This window comes from Oryzias latipes, chromosome 14 (genome assembly GCF_053564925.1).
Source record: "Oryzias latipes strain Hd-rR chromosome 14, Olatipes_Hd-rR_3.1".
NCBI lineage: Eukaryota > Metazoa > Chordata > Actinopteri > Beloniformes > Adrianichthyidae > Oryzias > Oryzias latipes.
The window spans coordinates 23,241,481-23,263,210 of NC_136250.1; the positions used below are offsets into that span (position 1 = coordinate 23,241,481).

Genomic DNA, 21,730 nt, shown 5'->3' on the forward strand with positions numbered 1-21,730 from the left:
GCTGAGGTCATACGCTTATCTTGTTCTGTCGTTTCAAGCCTTTAACTTCTGCAGTTTGTTTCTATACTTATTAAATTAGCATAAACTGGAGAGATCTCATTGACTGTTTATAGAATAGAATACAATAGAATAGCTTTATTGTCATTGTACTGAATACAACAAAATATAGCAGAATCTCCCTTGTGCAAAGAGACAAAAAAGAAAATAACATATATAAGAGGTAGCAAACAACAAATATGTAAAACTGTTAGAAATACAGTTCTATTTTCTATCCGCATTCAGGACTAAGACAGCTCTTTGATTAAAGCTGCCCCCTAGCCTGTTTGTTTTTGTTCATATTGACCTGTATCGCCTCCCAGAGGGCAACAGGTTCAAGAGGTGGTGTCCAGGATGGAATCTGTCTGCAGCGATCCTATGAGCTTTATTTAGGCAACGAAAGTGGTAAATGTTGGGCAGAGAGCAGCCAATGATTCACCCAGCTGTCCTAACAACCCTCTTCATCCTCTTCCTCTGTGCTGCTGTAGAACCACACCGTTAGTGTATGTTAGTAAACTCTATGCTAGAGCGGTAGAAGGTCACCAGCAGCTGGGTGCTCATGTTCTCCCTTCTCAGTACCCTCAGGGAGTAGACCCACTGCTGGGCCTTCTTCACCACTGCTGATGCAAATAACTACCATCAAAGGCTAAAAAAAAATAAGATATTTTTTTAACTAGTATTCTTTTTAATAAGAATTAAACAGAAGTGAGACAGTTGCCAATGGACCATCTGCAAACTGCAGAAAATAGTGATTTTAAATCAATAATCTCTCAACAACCAAAATAAATAACTGGTTCCATGTCTATACTCATCATCATATTTATGCTACATTAATGATTTTGAAAGAAATGTTTTTCCTTTCTAATGGTGATATGACTCCCAGTAGTAGTTTGTTTTAGTTTATGTTTGGGGTGTTTTTACTTGATTGTTAAAGCGACTTCACAGAAGTGATCTGTTAAAGTGTAAAGTGAGACACAAAGGTGAATGAAATAGTCCGAATCTGTCTATTCAATTTTTTTCTTGTTTATTTTGCATTGGCAGAAACTCCAAATAAAATAACTCTGAATCGGATTGGCGGGAAAAAACATCCCCAATATGAACTACTAAAATATGAACAATTAAGACCTTTCTCTTTCCGTCTTTGACCTAATGACGTTGTTGGAGGTTTGTTAAACGTGTTGAGGTTGTTGTTTCTTGACCTGCTGCCTCTTTTGTCAGATTCTGTGTCGACTGGGTCTGTGTTTGGCCGAAGCACCACCTTGAACATGCAGACGTCGCAGCTCAGCACCCCTCAGGACACCTCCTGCACCCACATCCTGGTGTTTCCCACCTCCGCCTTCGTCCAAATCACAAGCTCCAGTTACACCAACATCGACACCAACATCGACATTCTCAACGGCACCAACGGTCAGTGGCGCTGCTGCACCTTTCACTCTAGAGCACACCAAGTCAGGCCTCAGTAGGTCATTGTGGCTGTGTCCCAATTCCCCTCCTAACCCACTACGTAGTGCACTATATCCCTTGTGCTATCAAGATAGCACAAGGGATACGGTGCGTTCGCCGTTTTGCAGTTCCCTAGAAATTTCCCAGAAGTCTCTGCAAAAAACTAGTGTACATCGATGCTCATTAGATCGGCGAATGTAGACCACAATGCATTGCGTCAGAACAACTTTTGCCCAAAAAACTGTATTAAAATGTATATTTTTTGAATAAGCCATCAACGTTTTTATCTTCAGAAGACAGTGGATTCATAAATGATTGTCGCAATTAGATTTTCACTTCATGAAAGGATGACATCATTTTCACCGTTTAAAAATAAAAAGTAGTGAGCATGGAGTCCGAATAGCTTTTAAAACCCAGGGCACCACATAGACCCGCACCAGCGTTCGAAATAAGCGGTTATCTTGTTGTCCAAGACGACCAGATTTCACGGAGGACAACCAAAAATGAACCTGATGGTTGTCCGTGTGACAACCTGGTCTTTTATTCATCATTTTGGGATTTTTCGACTATTTTTCAAAGTTTTTGGGAAACCGACGTCTGACTTTTTAAGATAAAACTGAACGATGTCACGTGACTTCCGAACGAACCGAGTACGTCCGAAGACATCGCAAAATGACAACATTGCACCTGCATGTCTGGTTTAAAAGATCAGGGATATTAGTCTTTACTGCTACTGCAACGCACAATGTAAACATGGTATCATTTACACATGTGTTTATTTGACATAGATGTTATATCAAATTATAACTTTTCATCACATATAAATATTACTTTATATTTGGAATGCTGTACTAGTCCCAGTCCATACAAGTGTTCTAAATTTTCATTAGGTTACAGTGTTGGTTAATGTAATCAATTTTCTGATATATTATAGGGTAAGATAAAGTATTTTTATTTGACCGTAACAGTATTTGATTTACATAGCAATAGTTTGTGTAACCAGATGCTTCAATATTTAGTAAAATGTTTGTTTTTAATATTTAAAGAGTTTTTTAAATGTCCATCATAAGAGGCAGTTGATATTAGATCTATAGAAGAAATAAAGATGTAAGTACTGACATCTGAGTAGGTTTCGTTGATGTTGAATATTGGTATATTGGTTTTGCTAAGGACAACCAAAAATTGGGGAGGACAACTCTAACGCTGCACACTATATCGTTTTTTAGTATTAGGGGTTAGGGTGGGAATTCGGACACAACCACCATCTATTGATTGGATCTGTTTTCACGGAGGCTCTTGTGAAGACGTCCGATGAATAATTTACACCCGCCTAAGTGAAGCAAACCATTTCAGGAACCAAACTGGATCAGACAACAGTGTGAAAGCATCCTTAGTCCAGCATTTCCCTTTTCGTTCTGTATTGTTTGTTTCTGAAAGCTGTCTGCATCTCATTAGCTATAAAGACCCACTCTCATCCTCTTTTGACATATTTTTGAAGTGTTCTTGGAATTATACTTGCGCTGTTCTAAGCCAAAATCAAACAACCTCTATTGTTTTCTAGGACATAGTTTCTGCAGAGGTGGCAGGAGTTCATTAGAAATTAACTTCTGAGTTGCGGGCGGGAATGTTGGCTTGGAGAAACCCCACACCCCCTTTCGGATCATCCACAAATGAGCTCTCTGTTCACGGGTTCTCCGGCCCCTCATACTCTTCTCAACCTAACAATATCACTGCAACAGAAACGCCGATCAATATCAGAGCCATCCATCCCTACAGTTTAGATCGAACTTAAACGAGGAAAACAAGTGGGTGCATCAGGATGGAGCGTAGCAGAGAGCCTGATGCCCACCCAACACATTTGCTACATCACAAAGAAGCTCTCTTTCAAACAGCATTTTTTTTTCTGCTCCGGATTCACAGCGTTGTGAGTTAAGGCTGGGCAATATGGGCTAAAATAATCTTTCACACCAAATTTTGTTTCTGATTGTAGTCAAAAGGTTTCTTCCTTCCTTTCCTTTCTTAAAAAAAATGACAAAAGCCTAAACATAATCTAAACAAACCTGTACTCTAACAACTCCTTTGGGAGTTGATCTGAATTCAAGGTTGAACTGAATCAAAGCTGTACAAATGTTTGTGAAACTGCACCAGGTGTTTGGTGAGCTGCCGCTGGCTTTAGCGTCTCATCAAGAGAAACCCTTCTCACACTCCACAGAGCCTCTGTTTCAGGTGCTGAAACACATTTGTCGTACTCCCACTTTTGGTAGCTCCAACCTTCAAACAGATTTTGCAGCGTTTGGGTCGTTGTATCAAGTCTGAAGTCAAAAATCCGAACCAGTTCCATGGAACTGAAGAAACCGTTGCTGTTGAAACCAGCTCCTCTTTGCTGGCTGCTGTTTTTTACGTCAGCACTTTGGAAGGGACAGCAGGCCCAAGAGAGCACGATGCTGGGAAAACAAAATCCCTGTTTTCCTGACTAAAAATTTTAAATCTCCAAGTTTGAATGAAGCGATAAAATCGATTTATGGCCCAGCCCTAATTTGAATTAGGAAAGACTGAAATGCAATTTTGTTCTCCATCATCAGAAAAATGCTAAAAACATCATAAACACCACTTTCATTGGAGTGGGTCTTTAAGGGTCCTGAGTTTCTTGACTTTGTAAAAGAACATAGGTTTTCCTAAATGTGTGACTTAAAGGAAAAAGTTGAATCAGCTGCTGTGTCACTGAGTGAATGTTCTGTTTATCTCTGATGGGTCAGACGCTATTGGGATCTTTGACCTGCTGGATCCTGAGAACGAGTTAGTGGACCCAGACATCATTAACATCTCTCCCCCCACTTCACCTGTGCACTCCCCCGGCTCTCATTACCACCACGGAGGGGACGGCAGTAAGGTGAGGCCGCCGCATCCGTGCGCTCGCTCACACTCGCTACCGTACGCAGACGCACTCACGCCGACCTCCGCTGTGTCGCAGGGCCCGAACACCAACCACATGCCGTCTCTGGAGGAGGTCCCTAACCTTCTGCAGCAGCCCCTGGCCCTGGGATACTTCGTCTCGACAGCAAAAGCTGGCCCCCTGCCGGACTGGTTCTGGTCGGCCTGTCCGCACGCTCAGAACCAGTGCCCACTCTTCCTCAAGGTGCTTCCTTCTGCTCCATCCGTGTCATTTTAGACACACATTAGCATGTTTCTCTGTGAAATGAGCTCAAGTTTCGTGAAAATGTTGATGTTCTGCATTTATCAAGGCGCTTTGAATTGTTTTATTAGGTGATCAAATGACTCGCCTTTAGTGTAAAATGTTTTGTTTTATTATTGAATTGTTTAGAAAATGACAGCCTTTGGTTAAAATCAAACTACAGCAGTTCAGCTGGTGGACGGTTATCTTTGTTGGTTGTAGGCAGGGCTTCACTGCCGCCGTGCGATCAGAGGATCCATTTTAGTTAGAGGAGCTGAAATAAAAGTTTAATAGCTTCATTATGGCGCCTTTGACACCACGTCTCTCCCTGTGCTCTGCTCTCTCAGGCCTCTTTGCACCTCCATGTGTCTTCAGTGCAATCAGATGAACTGCTGCATAGTAAACACTCCCACCCCCTTGACTCTAATCAGACCTCAGATGTTCTCAGGTAAACACAATCAGAACACACTCAGCCTCAAGTGCTCTCAGGACTGGGATCCCCCTCCTGTTTGTAGAAAGTTTGTGGCTAATTTGAAGTCATCCCAGCATTGTTTAGTTTTTTCTATTGACTTACTGCAGATAAGGATTTGATCTCTGCCTCCTCAGAATATCTCATTTGTGTGATTGGACAGATATGTGTTGGAGCAGTACAACGCCCTCTCCTGGCTGACGTGTGACCCGGCGACGCAGGACCGACGCTCATGTCTCCCCCTTCACTTCGTGGTGCTCAACCAGATGTACAACTTCATCAAGAACATGTTGTAGCCCGTTCCACGGGGGGTGGGGTGGGCCGTGGGGCACGCCAGAGGAGCGTGGCGTGGCGCGGCTGCTCCAGGGAGGAGGTCCAGCTGAGAGGAGCTCCGCAGTACAGAGCTGGATCCTGTACGGAGACGGATCGGCTCCTTTCCCCTGTGTCTTTACCGGCTGATGCAGTCCTTTCCCTGTGATGTGTTCAAGACCTTTGTGTAGCTACGAGGGTGCATTTAGGAGGGGAGAGTCTGTAAAGTTACTGGAGAAAAAGGGACATATTTGATCAAGTTAAGAAAAATGGATGCTTGGTTTCAAGATATGAAATTCCTTTTTAATGCTTTAGATGAAACGGTATCAAAAATGAAATGCCTGAATCTATCTTATTTATTGTAAGTTTTTAAATGTATAATTTCTTGTATTTCCTTATTCTTATATATATATATATATATATATATATATATATATATATAAGATAAAAAAATTGGGAAGGTTTATATTGCTTTCCTGCTTTAAAGCAATTGGTCAAGATGTCTAAGATATATCTAATCGTCTTAATAAAACAGCCAGGAAAAGTCCTTTCAAATGAAAAGTCCCTGTAGGATGCTTTTAGAGTATTATTTTTTTGTATAATGGAGACGGAATATTTGTATTGTCACTATGTACAGAAGAACTAGAGAGCAGAATTATGTTCCATGCATTTGAGCATGAAGGACTTGCAGCAAAGCTGTAGCTACAAAGGATTTGTACCGCAATGAACTTCACTGTGTTAAAAAAAAGAAGAAGAAAAAAAAGAGGTACATTGTTGTGTATAGTATTTTATACCACACATTTAGACACAAAAACCAGATGGCAATATATAAAAATAATTCTATAAGGATGCCATGCCAGCAGTTGGTGGTGTGGCTTCTGTTTTAGGAAATAAAATGCGTCAAACTCACTTTTTTGTCGTTTGGTGTTTTGCACAAGTTAACCAGCAAAGAAACATCTGCCACGGATGACCTGAGGTTTGTCTTTTCTTCTCTTTTAAAGATTTTTACAAAGTTAACTGCAACAGGAATAACATTTGGGAGACAAAGGGATGCAAATGTAAAAAAACGTACAGTAGGGATCCGATGAGTTGGATATCACAAGATTATGATCAAAAAATGAATTGATTACACTGGAGGGTCTGCAACCTTTAGGGCTAAAAGCCATTTGGTCCGGTTTCCTACCGACTAAAACCCAGTGAGAACAGGAAAGTCCCACCTCACCGTTTTGTTTTTGTGACCATTAAACCATTTGTTAATAAAAAATGAAGCTTTTAAATGTTTACAATAATTAAGTTATAGTGAAGAATAAATGCAATAATATATATTTTTCTAGATATAACAATTTTAGCTAATTAATTGTGACAAGGTTCTTCAAAATAAAATACAGCTTGTCAAACAAGACCCAGATCTTCTACAGCTGATTTACAGCTTCAGAATTAAAATGGCAGGAGAGCCACATCAAACCACACATTTTCTATTGTGACTTTGGTGCACCTTCATTCTTTTTCTCTTCTTTCACTATCAAATGTAAATATAACCTTTTTTTTTCTTTTTAAATGTATCCATGGAGATGCAGTTAGTATTTTAACTTTTCGGCTTGTGCTGTTATGGGTAACTACAGCTTTTCAGTGGTTTGGTATAGAGATTTGTTGTTTGTTTAAATGTCAGGTGCCCTTCCTGACACGAGGCACAGGGAGACCCAGATGGGCAGCAGTGAATGGTGTTGCCTAAGGACCAACACTGGATTTTTTTTTTTCTTCTTCTGCCAAAGAGGTTTAAAAATGTGACTTATTTTAAGTTTTTGCTGTGTAACTATTCTCTGCACTGGCTAGGACTAATTTGAAGATTCTCCTAGTTTTTAAATATCTTAGTGGATTTCAAATCTATGAGATGCAGGACTCACAGCGAGGTCTATTCAGGACCACAGTCCACATCTGTGTTAAAATTTACCTGAGAGTTTCTGCATCTGTGGACATATTTAAATGTAAATGATTTACTTGCCTTTTTAAGTTATTATTTATGTAACTCATTTAATGTCTTTTTTTTTTGTAGCTTTTATGGTTTATCATTTTTACCCGTTCCATCTTTTAATAATCCATACAGTTTCTTCTCAAACCTTTAGCCTTGAGCCTTTCCTAGCCTTTTTATATTTATCTTTTGATTGTTGTTGTTTTAAGTCTTTTGTGGTTAATGACTTTTTATGGTTTTCAATCAATGTTTATGTATGTCTTTATGTCCAGCACCTGATGTCCAACACATTTGGGTGATAGTTGCTCCACGGATTGATTGATTGATTGATTGATTGATTGATTGATTGATTGATTGATTGATTGATTGATTGATTGATTGATTGATTGATTGATTGAAGTAGCTAAATTAGTACAAGGTAGATCCAAAAAACAAAGACTGTTGGGATTTTTTTTAATACTTTCTAATGATGACTGTGTACTATTTATTTCACTTTTACTTGTGTCCTTCCATCACCTCTTTCTCTAAAGGAGTATTGGGACGCATATTTATTTGTTTATTTGTTATATATTTATAGGAAAAGATCAACATGTTGGGATATACTTTGTCACTGGTGGATATCTGGTTAAATGGGAATCAAATGTGAAATTGAGCTCAGAGAAATAGGGTTTAATAATAATAATTATTAATTCAATAATTCAATTATATAATAACTCAATTCTGTCACAATTATTATAATTGTGACAGCTTTTTGGGGAGTTTACAGAGGACGTAAACCCTCGCAGCTGTCGCAAAGCCGCCGGCATCCCTCAGGACAGTCTCCTGTCGAAGGAGGACCCGTCACGTTCACAGTCAACTCAGTCCGGGAGCTAAAAGCCCCAATGGTTGGATTTCTCTGGGAAAAACTGAATATTTTCCATAAGTGAGGTAAGAATTCTGATAATGGAAGGAAATAATGGTGATAGGTATTATTGCAGCGGAAATAACCCCCTGAGAGACTCCACTAGTCTTTTTTTGACTTTTTTTTTTTTTAGCTTCGCGTTAGCCGCTACTAGCATGCTAAAGTCAACTGGACGTGTTTCAAATGCCGGCTAGCTACTAGCATCGCCGAATTAGCGCCTTATTATTGTGTCTAGAAACGTCCAAATCAAACTTTTCTGATTTTTTTCCGCAAACTGAGAAAAACGCACTAATGTTTTACTAAAACAGTTTACGTCAGTGAACGTTTTTAGTAATTAGAGGCATTATTGGCTACCCATCTTTGTGTTAGCTACATCATGTCAATCTATGGACCCTCTTCACTGTTCATCCTACTTATTTCAGATTTTCCAGACTTTTATAATATTCTAAAGTAGTTCTCTGTTTTAGTACTTTTTTTCAGTTCGGTTTGTTTTCAGCAGAGGTCGGGTTCGGCCACCCTTAAAAAAATCTGTTGTCTCTCACAGGGTCTGTCTGGTATTATTGTTTTGGGTTGCTCTTAAAAATCATTAATAGGTTTGTTTAAAGTGAAATGCAGATTATACGATCAGCTGAGAAATGGTTAGTACTTGGAAGGACGTTCTGTGATCCTGGAGCAATGTTGTTGAAACGACTTGATGTTACAATCCCTAAAATTTACCACTTTAACTTCAGAAATTCTTGGACGTTCATTAGGTTTCACATGCGAGATACATCGTCAGTTGTGTACCTCAAAATCTTAGGGTGTTTTGAGGTAGACCAACCACAGGTTGATCAAGCCTGGGTGTTTGTCTCGCTGTTATTTAGTCATTTTTGTCCATGTGATGTCACTTCTCCTCAGCCACAGCTTGTCCTCTAACCGGTGTTGGTCAGTTCTTTGATAGCCTGTCTGTTTGCCCGTCCTCTGACTCCAACCTCTCTGAGGAGCTTAGTAGTCGTACTGGACTAAAACACTGCAAAAATCTGAATAAAATCTCTCCGTCTTCTGAAAATAAGCTGGTGCTTCAGTCATTTGCTGTGTGCTGCAGCTCGTTTTCCTTGTCCCACAGTGTCCTTGCCCACAAAGAGATGGGGGACAGTGCCGGGCTGCAGTTTGTCAGCTCCTATGCCTTTGAAGCCATGCAGAAGGTGGACGTGGTGCGCCTGGCCGCCCTAAGTGACCCGGAGCTGAGGCTGCTGCTCCCGTGTTTGGTGAGGATGGCTTTATGCGCTCCTGCTGATCAGAGTGAGTCCTGGGCTCAAGACAAGAAGCTCATCCTGCGCCTGCTTTCTGGAGTGGAAGCCGTCAACTCCATCGTCGCGCTTCTGTCAGTGGACTTTCACGCTTTAGAGCAGGATGCAAGGAAGGAGCAACAGCTGAGGTAGGGCTGACTTCTTTTTTGTTTTTGTTAGTCATGTAATTTAGTATTTACCTGTCTTTGTTTTAGCAGTACATATATAACATTTAGCCTCTTCTTCCAGACACAAGGCAGGTGGCTCAAATGGAGAGAGCATTCTGGTGTCACAGCTTCAGCACGGCCTGACCCTCGAGTTTGAACACAGTGATCCTCTCAGAAGACTGCGACTGACCCTGAGTGAACTGCTGGCCATCATGAATAAGGTACAGTCTTTTGTTTGTATTCCTCTTTCATCAAAGGGAAACCTTTATATGATTTATTCTAAATCTTTTTTCAGTATTAACATTCTGTCTTGCTATTAAAGTCTCTGAGCACCTTTTGATCTATTGTAAAAAGTTCCCAGTGGTCTTTGATTTATGATTATGCCGTTTTTAGCCGAGATTTTTTTAAAAAAAAAACTGTTTTCTAGAAAATAGTTCCAGCAGAGGTTAAAGGCCTGTTCACACCGGGACGAATTTCGCCGGCGATTTTCGCCGACGTTTAACGCCTCGTGACTAAACAAAGGGCACCAACGAGAGTGTGCACACCGACGCGAAAAAACGCCAAGCGTTAAAGCGTCAAAAAAAAAAACGCCTCGGGTTCGTTTTTTTTTTTCGACGCGTTGCGTCGAAATCTACTCGACCAATGAGAATGGCGCTTTTGCACACGTGTCTGGAGCTTCTGAAGTTACAGTAAAACACAACTTGGGGGCGCTCAAACACAAAACTGCCTTGCTGAGCACACATACCAGCGAAGAAGATAGACGCCAAGTAGCGTCTACACAGCCGCGAAGCAATAATGACGGACATTCTAAAATATCCCCTTACCAAGTACCAGTTGGAGCTACTGGTGCTTGAAATATTCATGTTTTCTTTGTTTGATTCTGACAAGCGTGTAAATACTTGCTCTCTTCTTCTGAGTGAAAAGCGACTTTAAGAAGCGTAAAGTTGCGCAGCGCCACCTTGTGTACAGGAGTATTTCTGTTTTACATTAAGCGCCATCTAATGTCAGGGAAGGAAATTGCATGTTCACTCCACTCATCGTCAGCGAAAATCGCCTGGGTGTGAACACAAAAAACGTGGCGAAAAACGCTGGCGAATAACGCCTGGCGAATATTCGTCCCGGTGTGTACGGGCCTTAAGAGGTCAGAGCAGGAAGCTTGCGGCCCCCCCAGTGTATTTTCTACATCACAAATGCGCTTTTTTTAAAATGGCATTTCTTTGTCTGCTCCTGATTCACAATGATTTGAACAAAGAAAATACTCAAAAATGTAAATTTAATCTTAAATGTCTTTATACGTGTCTTTAATCATGAGGAAAATGCTGCAAGAATAAGTTAGAAACACCATTTTGATCAGAATGAGTCTTTAACTATCTCAAAAAAATATCTTACATCGGAAGTTTAATCAACACAAATTTGATATAATACAGGACCAACTTTCCCGTTAATGAATGCCTGCATAACAATTGCACTGCAGAACCAACAATCAAAATAAAGATCGACCAGATATTACTAACACCCTACAAAACTAGTGACTTGGATAACGAATGCATGACAGAACCAACGATTCCCATGACAAACGCCCTGCAGGTCCATCGGCCTGCATAGTGTCTCCGCTAATGTCCTTCCAGAACAGTTTAGCATCTCATGATGAGCTTTAATGTTTTTGTTAGAAAAAAGAGTCTTTTTCCTGTTATTTAGCCTCAATGATCTGTTCTCATTTTTTTCCCAGTTTCCTTGATGTTTGAGGGACTGCAGATGAAAAATAGCCCTTTGGCTAACTCTGGCATATTGACAGAAATGTTTATTAATATGCGCTGTCCCCTATATTAAAATAAATTAAATAAAAAAAAAAAAACATTAATGTGGAGCATGATTTCACATGGAGGTTTATGGTGAATCCAAGTCTTGTGTAATGAACACAACGGTGGAATGAATTGTTTCAGTTAAGGAGAGACCACTAAGATAATAACTATAAAAATATTGAATAGTATTGTCGAATTTATTGAGGGACTAATACATATTTTTTTCCGTAAACACTCATTAATTCTGTAATGCGGAAATATTTGAAATGATAGATTTCCTTGCTGTGGTGGTTTTCCAGGTGGCGGACTCCAACGGAGAGTTTTTCCTGAAGTCTTCTGAACTTTTTGAAAGCCCCGTCTATTTGGAAGAGGTGGCGGATGTTCTCTGTATTTTACAAGCAGGTACCCGGTCTCTAATTGTGCCCATTTACTTTAAGGAGGAGCTGCCTTAGTAGAGTCGGCTGGAAAGCAAGTCTTTTATGTATACATTTGTTATATTCTGTCATTTCAACACAGTGACAGACATTAAAACCCCAATAAAAGATGCTCATTGCAATCTGTTATCTGATTATAACTGTTTACATCTGTCTGTGGCTCTGGTCATGGCGTAAATTGATCACTATCCAAAATAAGAGACCCAATAATGTGAACTCCTTCACTTTTTTGTTACATAATAGAACAATATCGCATGTAAATCCTGACCCCTTTAGACTTTATTTAAATGAAACAAGAACAACAGACACTTATTGAATGAGTATTGGTGCTTTGTGCAGCCATGAATCTTGCATATCGTGTGTAGAAATAGCTCTGGGCTGAAAAGCATCTGTTTGCTGCTTTCGGGATCACAGCTCGCGTAAAGATGTGTAAAACATGTTTGTGTCACAGAGCTTCCTTCTCTGCTGCCGATCGTGGATGTAGCAGAGGCTCTGCTTCATGTCCGGAATGGTGACTGGTTTCTCTGTCTGCTGGTGGCCAACGTCCCTGACAGCTTCAATGAAGGTAATCCATCTAACCTGGAACGCCGCCCTCCAGCACATCTTCTTTAGGATGGTATCTGGCTGGTTTCTTTCAGCTTCTAAAATGGTACCAAAAACTGCCGCCTTTATTTTGGAACATTTTCATGTCTGACTCACAGAAAGTGCTTCAAAAGACAAATTAGATGAGCACTTCTCTGCTCTGCTGCCTTTTTTCTCACACATTAGATCAAAGCTATTCAGTAGCAACTGTATGTGTTACATGTCGGTCCAAATCAAAGCCTCCGTTTGGCTTAAATACTTTAAAAAATATAAGAGGGTGAGGCGGGTCAAACTGTTCTTTCCAGAAGCATCAAGGCCAGTCGTTTTAAGCGCCAGCTGAAACCAAGCAGAGACGGCTTTTTTTTTCTTTTTAAGTGAAATAAAATTGTAAGAAATAAAAACCATCAATATAAAGATGAGAAACGTTTCAATTACAGCTTTTTATATTTAGCCTGACGGCTGAGGGAAAGTAAAATGAATTAAAATAGCATGTTTCCTGAGATACAAAATAATTTGATCCAAATCGCAGCCTTTATTAGGGCTGGACGATTAATTAGAATTTGTTGATTTGGACTTTTTATGTTTGGGAAAATTGAGATTTTATTTGTCCAGCTCCCTGCTCTCTTTGTTGTTGGGAGTATGTAGCCTTCAGATTAAACTGATGAAGCGAAAATGGGACGACCTTTACCAGGATTTACAGCAGCAACAGAGCGTTTAATAAAAAAGTTGATTTGGAGACAGCGGTGTCTTTAGACACTGATGCTACAATGCTAAATGCTATCATGCAACGCTAACGAGCTGTTCCGTGTGTCCCCCTCTTCTCAAGGGGCGTTTTTTAGCAGGAAAACCGAAACAACTCCGTCTATGTTCTAAAAAAATAACCTGTCTCACGACAGTCTACTGAACCAAGCTCACGTTCCCTATTAGTGGGTGAACAATCCAACTCTTGGTGAATTCTGCTTCACGATGATAGGAAGAGCCGTCATGGAAGGATCAAACAGTGACGTCAGTACAGGTACCGGGCCGTTGGCCATTTGGTACCGGTCTGCAGACGTGAAAACAAAATGTATACACTAACTCTGATTATTTATGTTTGCTTATTTTCTGAAACTGAGGGAAGTTTTATTTTGGAAAACTACCGGATTCTGTTCACCACATCCATCTGTCTTGATCCGTCACGTGACTTTAAGCAGCTGCTCAGATTGCTAAATTAGTAGCCCAACGCTAAATATCTGAAAAACAAACTAAAACCGTATTTGGGAAGTTTCTTTAAAAGAGTGAGTGAGGAAACCGAAAAAGGGCCCTCGACTGCATACACAGATAATAAACTTACAGACACGGTGGATTCATGTTTATTATTATATTTAGAAAATAGCAGTTTTACGCCAGTTGTGTTGTTTTATTTACCGTTATTTATCCATCACACCTTAAAAGTCGGTCACAGGTGAAGTTAGTGTCTGGTTGTTAGCATCCACTTTGCCATTTTACTCTGGCAACTGTTATTATTGCAGCTGCTTTTAGCTGTGTGACCTAAAATGTGCTTTCCAAGTTTAAATAGAAAGTTTTTGAATATGAATTTCCTAAACATCCCCGATGTTCAGCAAACTGTTGATTCTAAGGCTTGAACATGCCAAGCTTTTCTGAGTGCTGGAACGTGGTTGTGCAGTTTGCAGAGGTCTCATCAAGAACGGTGAGCGTCAGGACGAGGAGAGTGTGGGCGGCCGGCGCAGGACCGAGGCGCTCCGGCAGCTCTGTCAGATGAATCCCTCCCAGGCGCTGAACATCCGGGCCATGGTGGTAAGTTCTGCTGTCCACTCTCCCTGGAACAGCTTTGCTTTAAATACAGTGTGTGGGTTATACAATTTCATTCCCACTGTGGGAAGTACATTAATAAGCTAAATAGTAACAAATATTTATGCTTCTCAGTACATTTGTCTCCAGTTTCTTTTGTGCTGGAATTGTGTTGGCTGAATGTGAACCTTAATTTGTGTTTTTATTTTCCCTTAAAATTGTATTAGTAAAAACCAACAAACATTTGCAGTCTGTTTTACTGCAGTTTAGTTCAGTTTCCAATGGGCTTCAGTTTATTTAAATAGATTAAATTCCCACAAAATCCAAAAACAGAAAGTGTATCTATAAATGTCAGAGTTCAGATGAATAATGAACATGTACGGAGAGTGTCTTAGATATAGATTGTGTTGTTCTATATTCTAAATGATATTTTACTGCCCCTGTTTAATGGTGGTAAATGTTATGGCAATTGTCCTGTTTTCTAAGCAGCTCATTCAGTTGATAATCAAACCTATGAGTTTTGTAGGTGTTCTCATTTCTACACCAAGTATGTCTGGATCAAACATAAGAGCTACATCTTCCAGCTATTGGTGTATAAGACAGATCATTAAGAAACTTCAAAACTGATGGTGACACTACAACTGCTTAGGTTAAGTAAGGGTTAAAGGCCGACAAAGTGTGCATTATCGGAAATTAAACCACACCGTGGAAGCCTGAACCATTCAACGTGAAGCGGAGGTTGGTTGCTTCCGTGAAGTGTGTTAATTCTGACAGTGTACACTTCAAAGACCATTATCCTGCTTATACCATGGTCACTTACAGAAGAAATAAGTATTCAATCAGATTTTATTACTTTATTCTTGTTATTTTTCTGGTTTAGATTGCTTTTTTCACAAAAAGTGGACTATTTGTTACATGGTGGGACGCCACTCTGACCACCGATCTCGACTTCAGCGGCAAAGGAAACCGATATCTATGCTGGTCGTCACGATGGATTAAATAAAGCATCAGTTTAGAGAGAAAGTTCACCTCTTACCGCTTGTTTTTGTCCAGATGATGAAGCTAAAGTTTGTTTTAAAGAAGCCAGTGCAGTGGTATAGAAAATTTAAGCTATGTGACCAGAACTTCTTTTTTAGGTGTGCATTATCATTTTCTAATCCACACCCAGCAGCCAATCAGAATCCAGTATTTACCCGGACCATGGTATAAAGTAAAAAGAAAATATAGATTTTTGTTATATTTTTCATTCTATTCATATTAGGGCTGCACGATATGAAGAAAACCCGTGATATTAGTGATCAATATTGCGATGACGATATAACTTGCGATAAATGAAAAACTGGCAAAAACAACAAAAGCATTTCCATTTCACTGCAAAAGTTTAATTCAAATAAAAGTTAAAATACCTTAAATTATTCTCCAAATGACCCTCGTTTAATTAGGAGTGCAAAATCTAACGTAAGAGCGCCATCTGATTGGTCAACAACGTAAAGAGCTCCATCTGATTGATTAAATGCATAAAGGGATTTATTCAATTCATTAAATAGTTCAGGTTGCCATAAGATTGTTTAGCACATTTAAGGTTTACCGGTTATTACGATTTTCGCTGACTTTTGCGATATGCATATTGCACAGCTTGAAAATCGCGAAAACGATAAATTGGCGATTAATTGTGCAGGCCTAATTCATATGTTGTGTATTATATGTGATCTCAGGTGGAGGAGTGTCACCTCCCGGGTCTGGGTGTGGCGCTTACGCTGGATTACAAACCGGACACCCCTGATGAGGCCGTCAGCCCCCTCGTGTCGTACGTGAGCGGCCTCCTGCTGGGCACCAACAGCAAAGTCCGGACCTGGTTCAGCATGTTTATTCGCAACGGACAACAGGTACACCACTCAGGTTTACCGTGTGTGTTCTGCAGTGGCACACGCATGACAGAACGGATGTAAACACAATCATTGTTGTTTTCTTTAACAATCTTTGGATTTCATGTAAAGTCGGTATTCATATTTATATGTATAAAATAGAGTTGTGTATAGGGATGGGTATCGTTAAGGTTTTAACGGTACTACTACTCTTATTGATACTGCTTATCAATCCGGTATTTTAACGATACTCTTATCGATAGTTTTTGAGGAAGAAAAATAAATAAATAACATTTAAGAACATGAAGTTTTTTATTTCCTCATTATGCAACTTTTTTATAATAAAACATTTTACTTTATACATTTTTCCAACTTGAAAAGTAAAATACATGAAAAAAGAAGTTATTTAAAGAAACATAAAGAGTAATGTTTTGACATATTGCTGTCATGATGTAATTATAAACAAATTAAATAAATGTTTGAGTTCATAAGATCATGTTGTATTGCAAATCCACAATGTGTCATTCATTTTAACGATATAAAAATGAGAATATCTGCTGCCTCAAACTTAGACATATGAGAGTTGAAGAAGTACAACGAATTAAGATAGAAAAACATTCAATTGAATTGGATTAATATGACATTTAGTTATATAAATATGTAAATTTGAGTTGTATAAACAATTATTGAGTTGCATGAATAACTATATATATATATACTCAAACTCAAACTCAAACTTTATTTATTTATATAGCGCCTTTCATTTTGGTTAAAAACACAAAGCGCTTAACATAAAAACAGATAAAACAGTCATAAAAAATGAAAGTTGTTCATTACAGAAAACAAAGGACAATCCCACAAAGAAGGTACCCCTCCCTCACCACCCCCCGCCCCCATCCCCACCCACCCAGTTACCCCAGTAGAACAGTGAACAGAAACAAATAACTGCAGTTGAAGAAGGTCTGGCTTGGTACTGCTGTGAGGAAACGATATCATGGGGATCCATTCATTCCAAGGCCCAGCCCGACCACAGGGGCCATTACCGCAGCGCCCGCCCAACACAGGGCAGCCCAGGGCCCCATCCATGGCTATTAGACCACAGAGTGGGACCCCAGCCCGCCCAACCAGAACGGGCACCACAGCAACGGCATGCCTTACAGGTCAAGCTGGTGGTGCCCAAGAACGATGGATCCCCCAGAGGAAACACTGGAGTAAAAAAACATCAGAATAAAAAATAAAAATGATCATAAAATATCAACAATAAAAATAGAAAAAGATAAAAAATAAAATAAGATATAAGAATGTTAGTAATTAAAAAATAAAAAACGTCAGTGATTAAAACATAACCTAAGTATCATTGGTAAAATAACAATAAAAAGATTTGCATATAAGAAACAAAGATAATAATAGTCCTTACAAGAAAATAAATAATTAAATAGATAAATAAATAAACAAATAAATATGTAAATAAATACCTCAATTAATAAATAGATGAATAATAAAAGACATAAGGAATGATCAAAGTCATATAAAAGCCAGACTAAAAAGGTGGGTCTTGAGCCTCTTCTTAAAAACCTCTACAGTCTCTGCAGCCCTGAGGTTCTCCGGCAGGCTGTTCCACAGGCGAGGACCATAATGGCAGAATGAAGCCTCACCATGTGTCTTGGTCCTTACCTTAGGGACAACTAAGAGGCCAGTGCCAGAGGACCTCAGGGTCCGCGACGGTTCGTATTTTAAAATAATATCATTTAAATAAGAGGGCCCAAGACCATAAAAACATTTGTAAACCATTAAAAGAACTTTAAAATCAATCCTGAAACGCACAGGGAGCCAATGCAGCGATCTTAAAACCGGTGTAATATGTTCCCGCCCTCTGGTCCTCGTCAGAACTCGCGCCGCTGAGTTCTGTAGAAGTTGTAGATTTGAGATCGACTTTTTGGGTAAACCAGAGAGCAGGGCATTACAGTAATCTAAACGACTAAAAATAAAAGCATGCATTAGCATCTCTGTGCTGGCAAGAGAGAGGAACGGGCGGACTCTGGCATATATATATATATATATATATATATATATATATATATATATATATATATATATATATATATATATATATATCATAAATTCCCGTCTTTGTTCTGGCACTGTTAGCGCAGAAGTAAGCCTCCGCTGATATCCCATCATTCCTTTGTTTACAATCTCTGCCGCTAGTTTGAAGCCCCTCACAATCCCATGCTAACATTAACGGTGCAGCAGAAATTATGAGCGATATCAGAGTTTTCCAGCTGTGCAGTTCTGATCCAGATTCCAGCTCAGATGAAGAAAACAAAAACGTTCACAGATCTATTTGTCTGCAAGTGGATGCATCAGAATGGAGCAGAGCAGGAAGACTATGACCCGCTTTAACCCATTTCATTTGCTTCTTCACAAAAGGGAGCTTTTTTCACATGTGCCTGAATCACCACAATTAGAATAAAGAAATACACCGAAATGCAGTTTTAATCTTGAATACTTTTATATATGTCCTACATCAAGGAAAAATGCAACAAAAACACATGTTAAAAACACAAAAAACACAAGTTTCATTGGAGGGGGTTTTTAATCTTAGAATTTAAACACCTTAACACCTGAAATTAGGTGTCCCCACAGTTCTGAGAGGAAGTAAGGACTTGCCACAGTTTGCTTAGATTACTGACATCAAACAGCAGCAGAGGATGCAACACACACACCCCACAACTGTTCTCCTATGCTGCATTTGTCTCCAGAATCCAACTTATCTGTGGTGCTTTTGTTTAATGTCACCTGGAGTCATCCCTGAAATGAAATGTTGCAGGTTTTGGGTAACATATAAAATATAATCAAAGCTATAAACGGGATTGTGTTTCTTTCTTTCTGCTCACATTAATGCTGCGATGGGCTTTCAGAGATATTTTACCTTCAGAAACGGTATTTTTCTTTTCTGAAAATGTAAAGGAGGGAAAGCCATTCTTTTATCTAGGCTGAGTTTGCAAATGTTCTATACATTTGTAATTTTTGACAGTATGACAAACATTAGATGCATTTGGGTGTGTTTTACATCATTCATCAGAGGGGAAGAAGCAAAAGTTGAAAGTGAGGAACATCTGCACTAATTCTTGTCTTTTCTATGCTGCCAGCGAAAGAGGGAAAGCAGCTCGGTGCTGTGGCAGATGAGGAGACAGCTGCTGCTGGAGCTGGTCGCCATCCTGCCCCGATCACGCAGCACACGCCTTCCCAACGACGGAGGCATGGAAGATGAGGCTGCTTCCGGGTACTCTGGCCTCAGAGAGGAGCATGTCGTGAAGGCCAGCGCTCTGCTGCGACTGTACTGCGCCCTCGTGGGCATCGCTGGTCTCAGGTACATCATAGGACGCCACGCATCTTAGAACATGCTTACTCTGAAGTTAAAGGGTTTCAAAATGTCTTTTTATAACAATCGCCTGAACTCCTTATTAGGCCGACCGATGAAGAAGCAGAGCAGCTCCTGCAGCTGATGACCAGCCGGCCTCCTGCCACTCCTGCTGGGGTCCGCTTTGTCTCCTTGTCTTTCTGCAAGCTGCTGGCCTTCCCCACCCTGGTCAGGTACTAAAGCTTGCTTCTCCTCCTGCTTATCCAGTTCATGCATGCCTCAATGACAAATTCTCGTCAGCCATCAGATTTCCTGACTCTGGTTTCTGTGTGTTTTGATGTTGTTCAGTACTCCAGAGCAGGAGCAGCTGATGGTCATATGGCTGAGCTGGATGATCAAAGAGGAGGAGTACTTTGAAAGGTAAGGGAAAAAAAGAATTTGTAATAATGAGAAATTATTGCTGGAGGACAAAGTGTGTAGGTGTGTAGGTTCAAAATAAAAGTAGCGGCTACCAAAGTAGTACTAGAAGTAGTAGAACGCTGTTCCAATCCCACTCTGAGGAGGAAGACTTCCAGGGTTTCAGTGTACAGGAGGAAGATGACGAAAGCTCTCTGTGAATTTTACGTCCATGTTTTTTTAAAACAGCCCTGTCAGTGCTGTGTTACAGTGTGTCACTGTGGTGGAAGAAAACTTCAGGTGCACGCGCTGTGCAGCTTGCCTCTGTGCAGAGGGCGCCTATAAGTTACTGCTGCTCAACACATGTTTCAATGTGGGCACATGCTGCTTACAGACAGGTGCGGCTTATATATGTACAAAATGGTTTATCCTTTAAAAATGTAATGGGTGCGGCTTGTAATCAGGTGTGCTCTATAGTCTGGAAATTACGGTACTTAATTTGCAGAAAAATCCCAATTAAAGTGTAATTTTTTAATGTTAAGGCTAAAATGTGAATCGATGCAACTATTAATTTTAAACAAGTGTTTGTTCTATAACACGGAGAAGGACCTGTTTGATTTCAAGCAGCATGAATATTATTTCAGTTATATATTTAATGCTTTAGCTATAAAAAAACGGTTTGCAAACATTTGTTAGTCATAAATGCAGTCAATCTCTGTAGTGGAAGGTAAACAGAAGTGTTGATATGTGAGACTACGGTAATGTCTGTATTAATATTCAAAAATCATCTTCTGATCTATTATAAAAGTGTTCCCAGTGTTCTTTAAATTATGGTGATGCTGTCTTTAGCCAAAAGAAAGAAGCCAGTGTTATTTTCAAGGACATTGTTTCTGCAGAGCGCCAGGAGTTCATTAAAAGTTCATCTCATCCCTCTGGTGCGGAGCAACCCCGCCCCTCTTCCCCATTTCTAAGAACTCAGAGCAGGGAGCTTGTGGCTCGCCCAGTGTTTTGCCATGTCACAAATAAAATATTTCTCAACATTATTTTTCATCTGTTCCTGATTCACAACAGTTAGGATAAAGAAACACAATTTTTATCGGAGTGCGTCTTGTAAATGAAATTTTGGGTGAACATCAAGCAGAGGTAGTAGCAAGTCTAATTGTTTTTCTTCTGGTGCCCCACCCCTGTGTGTGTGTGTGTGTGTGTGTGTGTGTGTGTGTGTGTGTGTGTGTGTTTTTTTTTTTTCATAACAGTGCTGCAGGAGTATCTGCCTCTTTTGGAGAGATGCTATTACTGGTTGCCATGTATTTCCATAGCAACCAGCTCAGCTCCATCATCGAACTGGTGTGCTCTACTTTGGGGATGAAGGTAAGGTGGTAGGTGAGATGGAGAGATGGATCAATATGTGTGTCTGGCTGACCGGGTGCTGCAGCAGTGGTGCATAGAAAGACTTTACCTGGGATGAAGCTGTGGGTACGAGCTGCGTCTCATACCCAGCAACCCTGCTTACCATGTGGCCAATTTGCAGCTTTATTACTTATTAAGTGCTCCATTGTTTCTTCCCTCTGTGTTAAGTAGTTTTCCTGTCTGGGTGTATTTTCCACTAAGATGTATAATGTAATTGGATTTGGATCCTGTTTGTTTCCACCCCCTGGGCAGTGCTTTCATTTCAGTGTGGTGCCTGCCATGTAGAATTTTCCTCTGAAATATGAAAGACGGGGATTACGCAGCAGCAGCGCTGCACCCTGCAGGTTGTTTTCAC

General features: G+C 40.0%; 2 protein-coding genes across 3 annotated transcripts in view; both read left to right on the forward strand.

The window, feature by feature from the left end:
- Nucleotides 1–6,338, forward strand: part of med13a (mediator complex subunit 13a) — an 84,240-nt gene extending 77,902 nt beyond the window's left edge. For both annotated transcript variants that reach the window (XM_023962920.2, XM_023962921.2), the window contains exons 26-30: nucleotides 1,255–1,443; nucleotides 4,236–4,369; nucleotides 4,451–4,615; nucleotides 4,999–5,099; nucleotides 5,284–6,338. In XM_023962920.2, the coding sequence (XP_023818688.1) occupies nucleotides 1,255–1,443; nucleotides 4,236–4,369; nucleotides 4,451–4,615; nucleotides 4,999–5,099; nucleotides 5,284–5,416 (722 nt within the window). In that variant the 3' untranslated portion in view covers nucleotides 5,417–6,338. The remainder of the gene's footprint in view (nucleotides 1–1,254; nucleotides 1,444–4,235; nucleotides 4,370–4,450; nucleotides 4,616–4,998; nucleotides 5,100–5,283) is intronic.
- A 1,499-nt stretch (nucleotides 6,339–7,837) lies between these two features.
- The window catches only part of ints2 (integrator complex subunit 2), a 28,813-nt gene continuing 14,920 nt past the window's right edge, over nucleotides 7,838–21,730 (forward strand). The window contains exons 1-11 of the mRNA XM_023962535.2: nucleotides 7,838–8,325; nucleotides 9,405–9,716; nucleotides 9,817–9,955; nucleotides 11,836–11,938; nucleotides 12,422–12,535; nucleotides 14,219–14,349; nucleotides 16,059–16,229; nucleotides 19,361–19,581; nucleotides 19,680–19,805; nucleotides 19,921–19,992; nucleotides 21,222–21,336. Coding sequence (XP_023818303.1) covers nucleotides 9,424–9,716; nucleotides 9,817–9,955; nucleotides 11,836–11,938; nucleotides 12,422–12,535; nucleotides 14,219–14,349; nucleotides 16,059–16,229; nucleotides 19,361–19,581; nucleotides 19,680–19,805; nucleotides 19,921–19,992; nucleotides 21,222–21,336 — 1,485 coding nt within the window. The 5' untranslated portion in view covers nucleotides 7,838–8,325; nucleotides 9,405–9,423. The remainder of the gene's footprint in view (nucleotides 8,326–9,404; nucleotides 9,717–9,816; nucleotides 9,956–11,835; nucleotides 11,939–12,421; nucleotides 12,536–14,218; nucleotides 14,350–16,058; nucleotides 16,230–19,360; nucleotides 19,582–19,679; nucleotides 19,806–19,920; nucleotides 19,993–21,221; nucleotides 21,337–21,730) is intronic.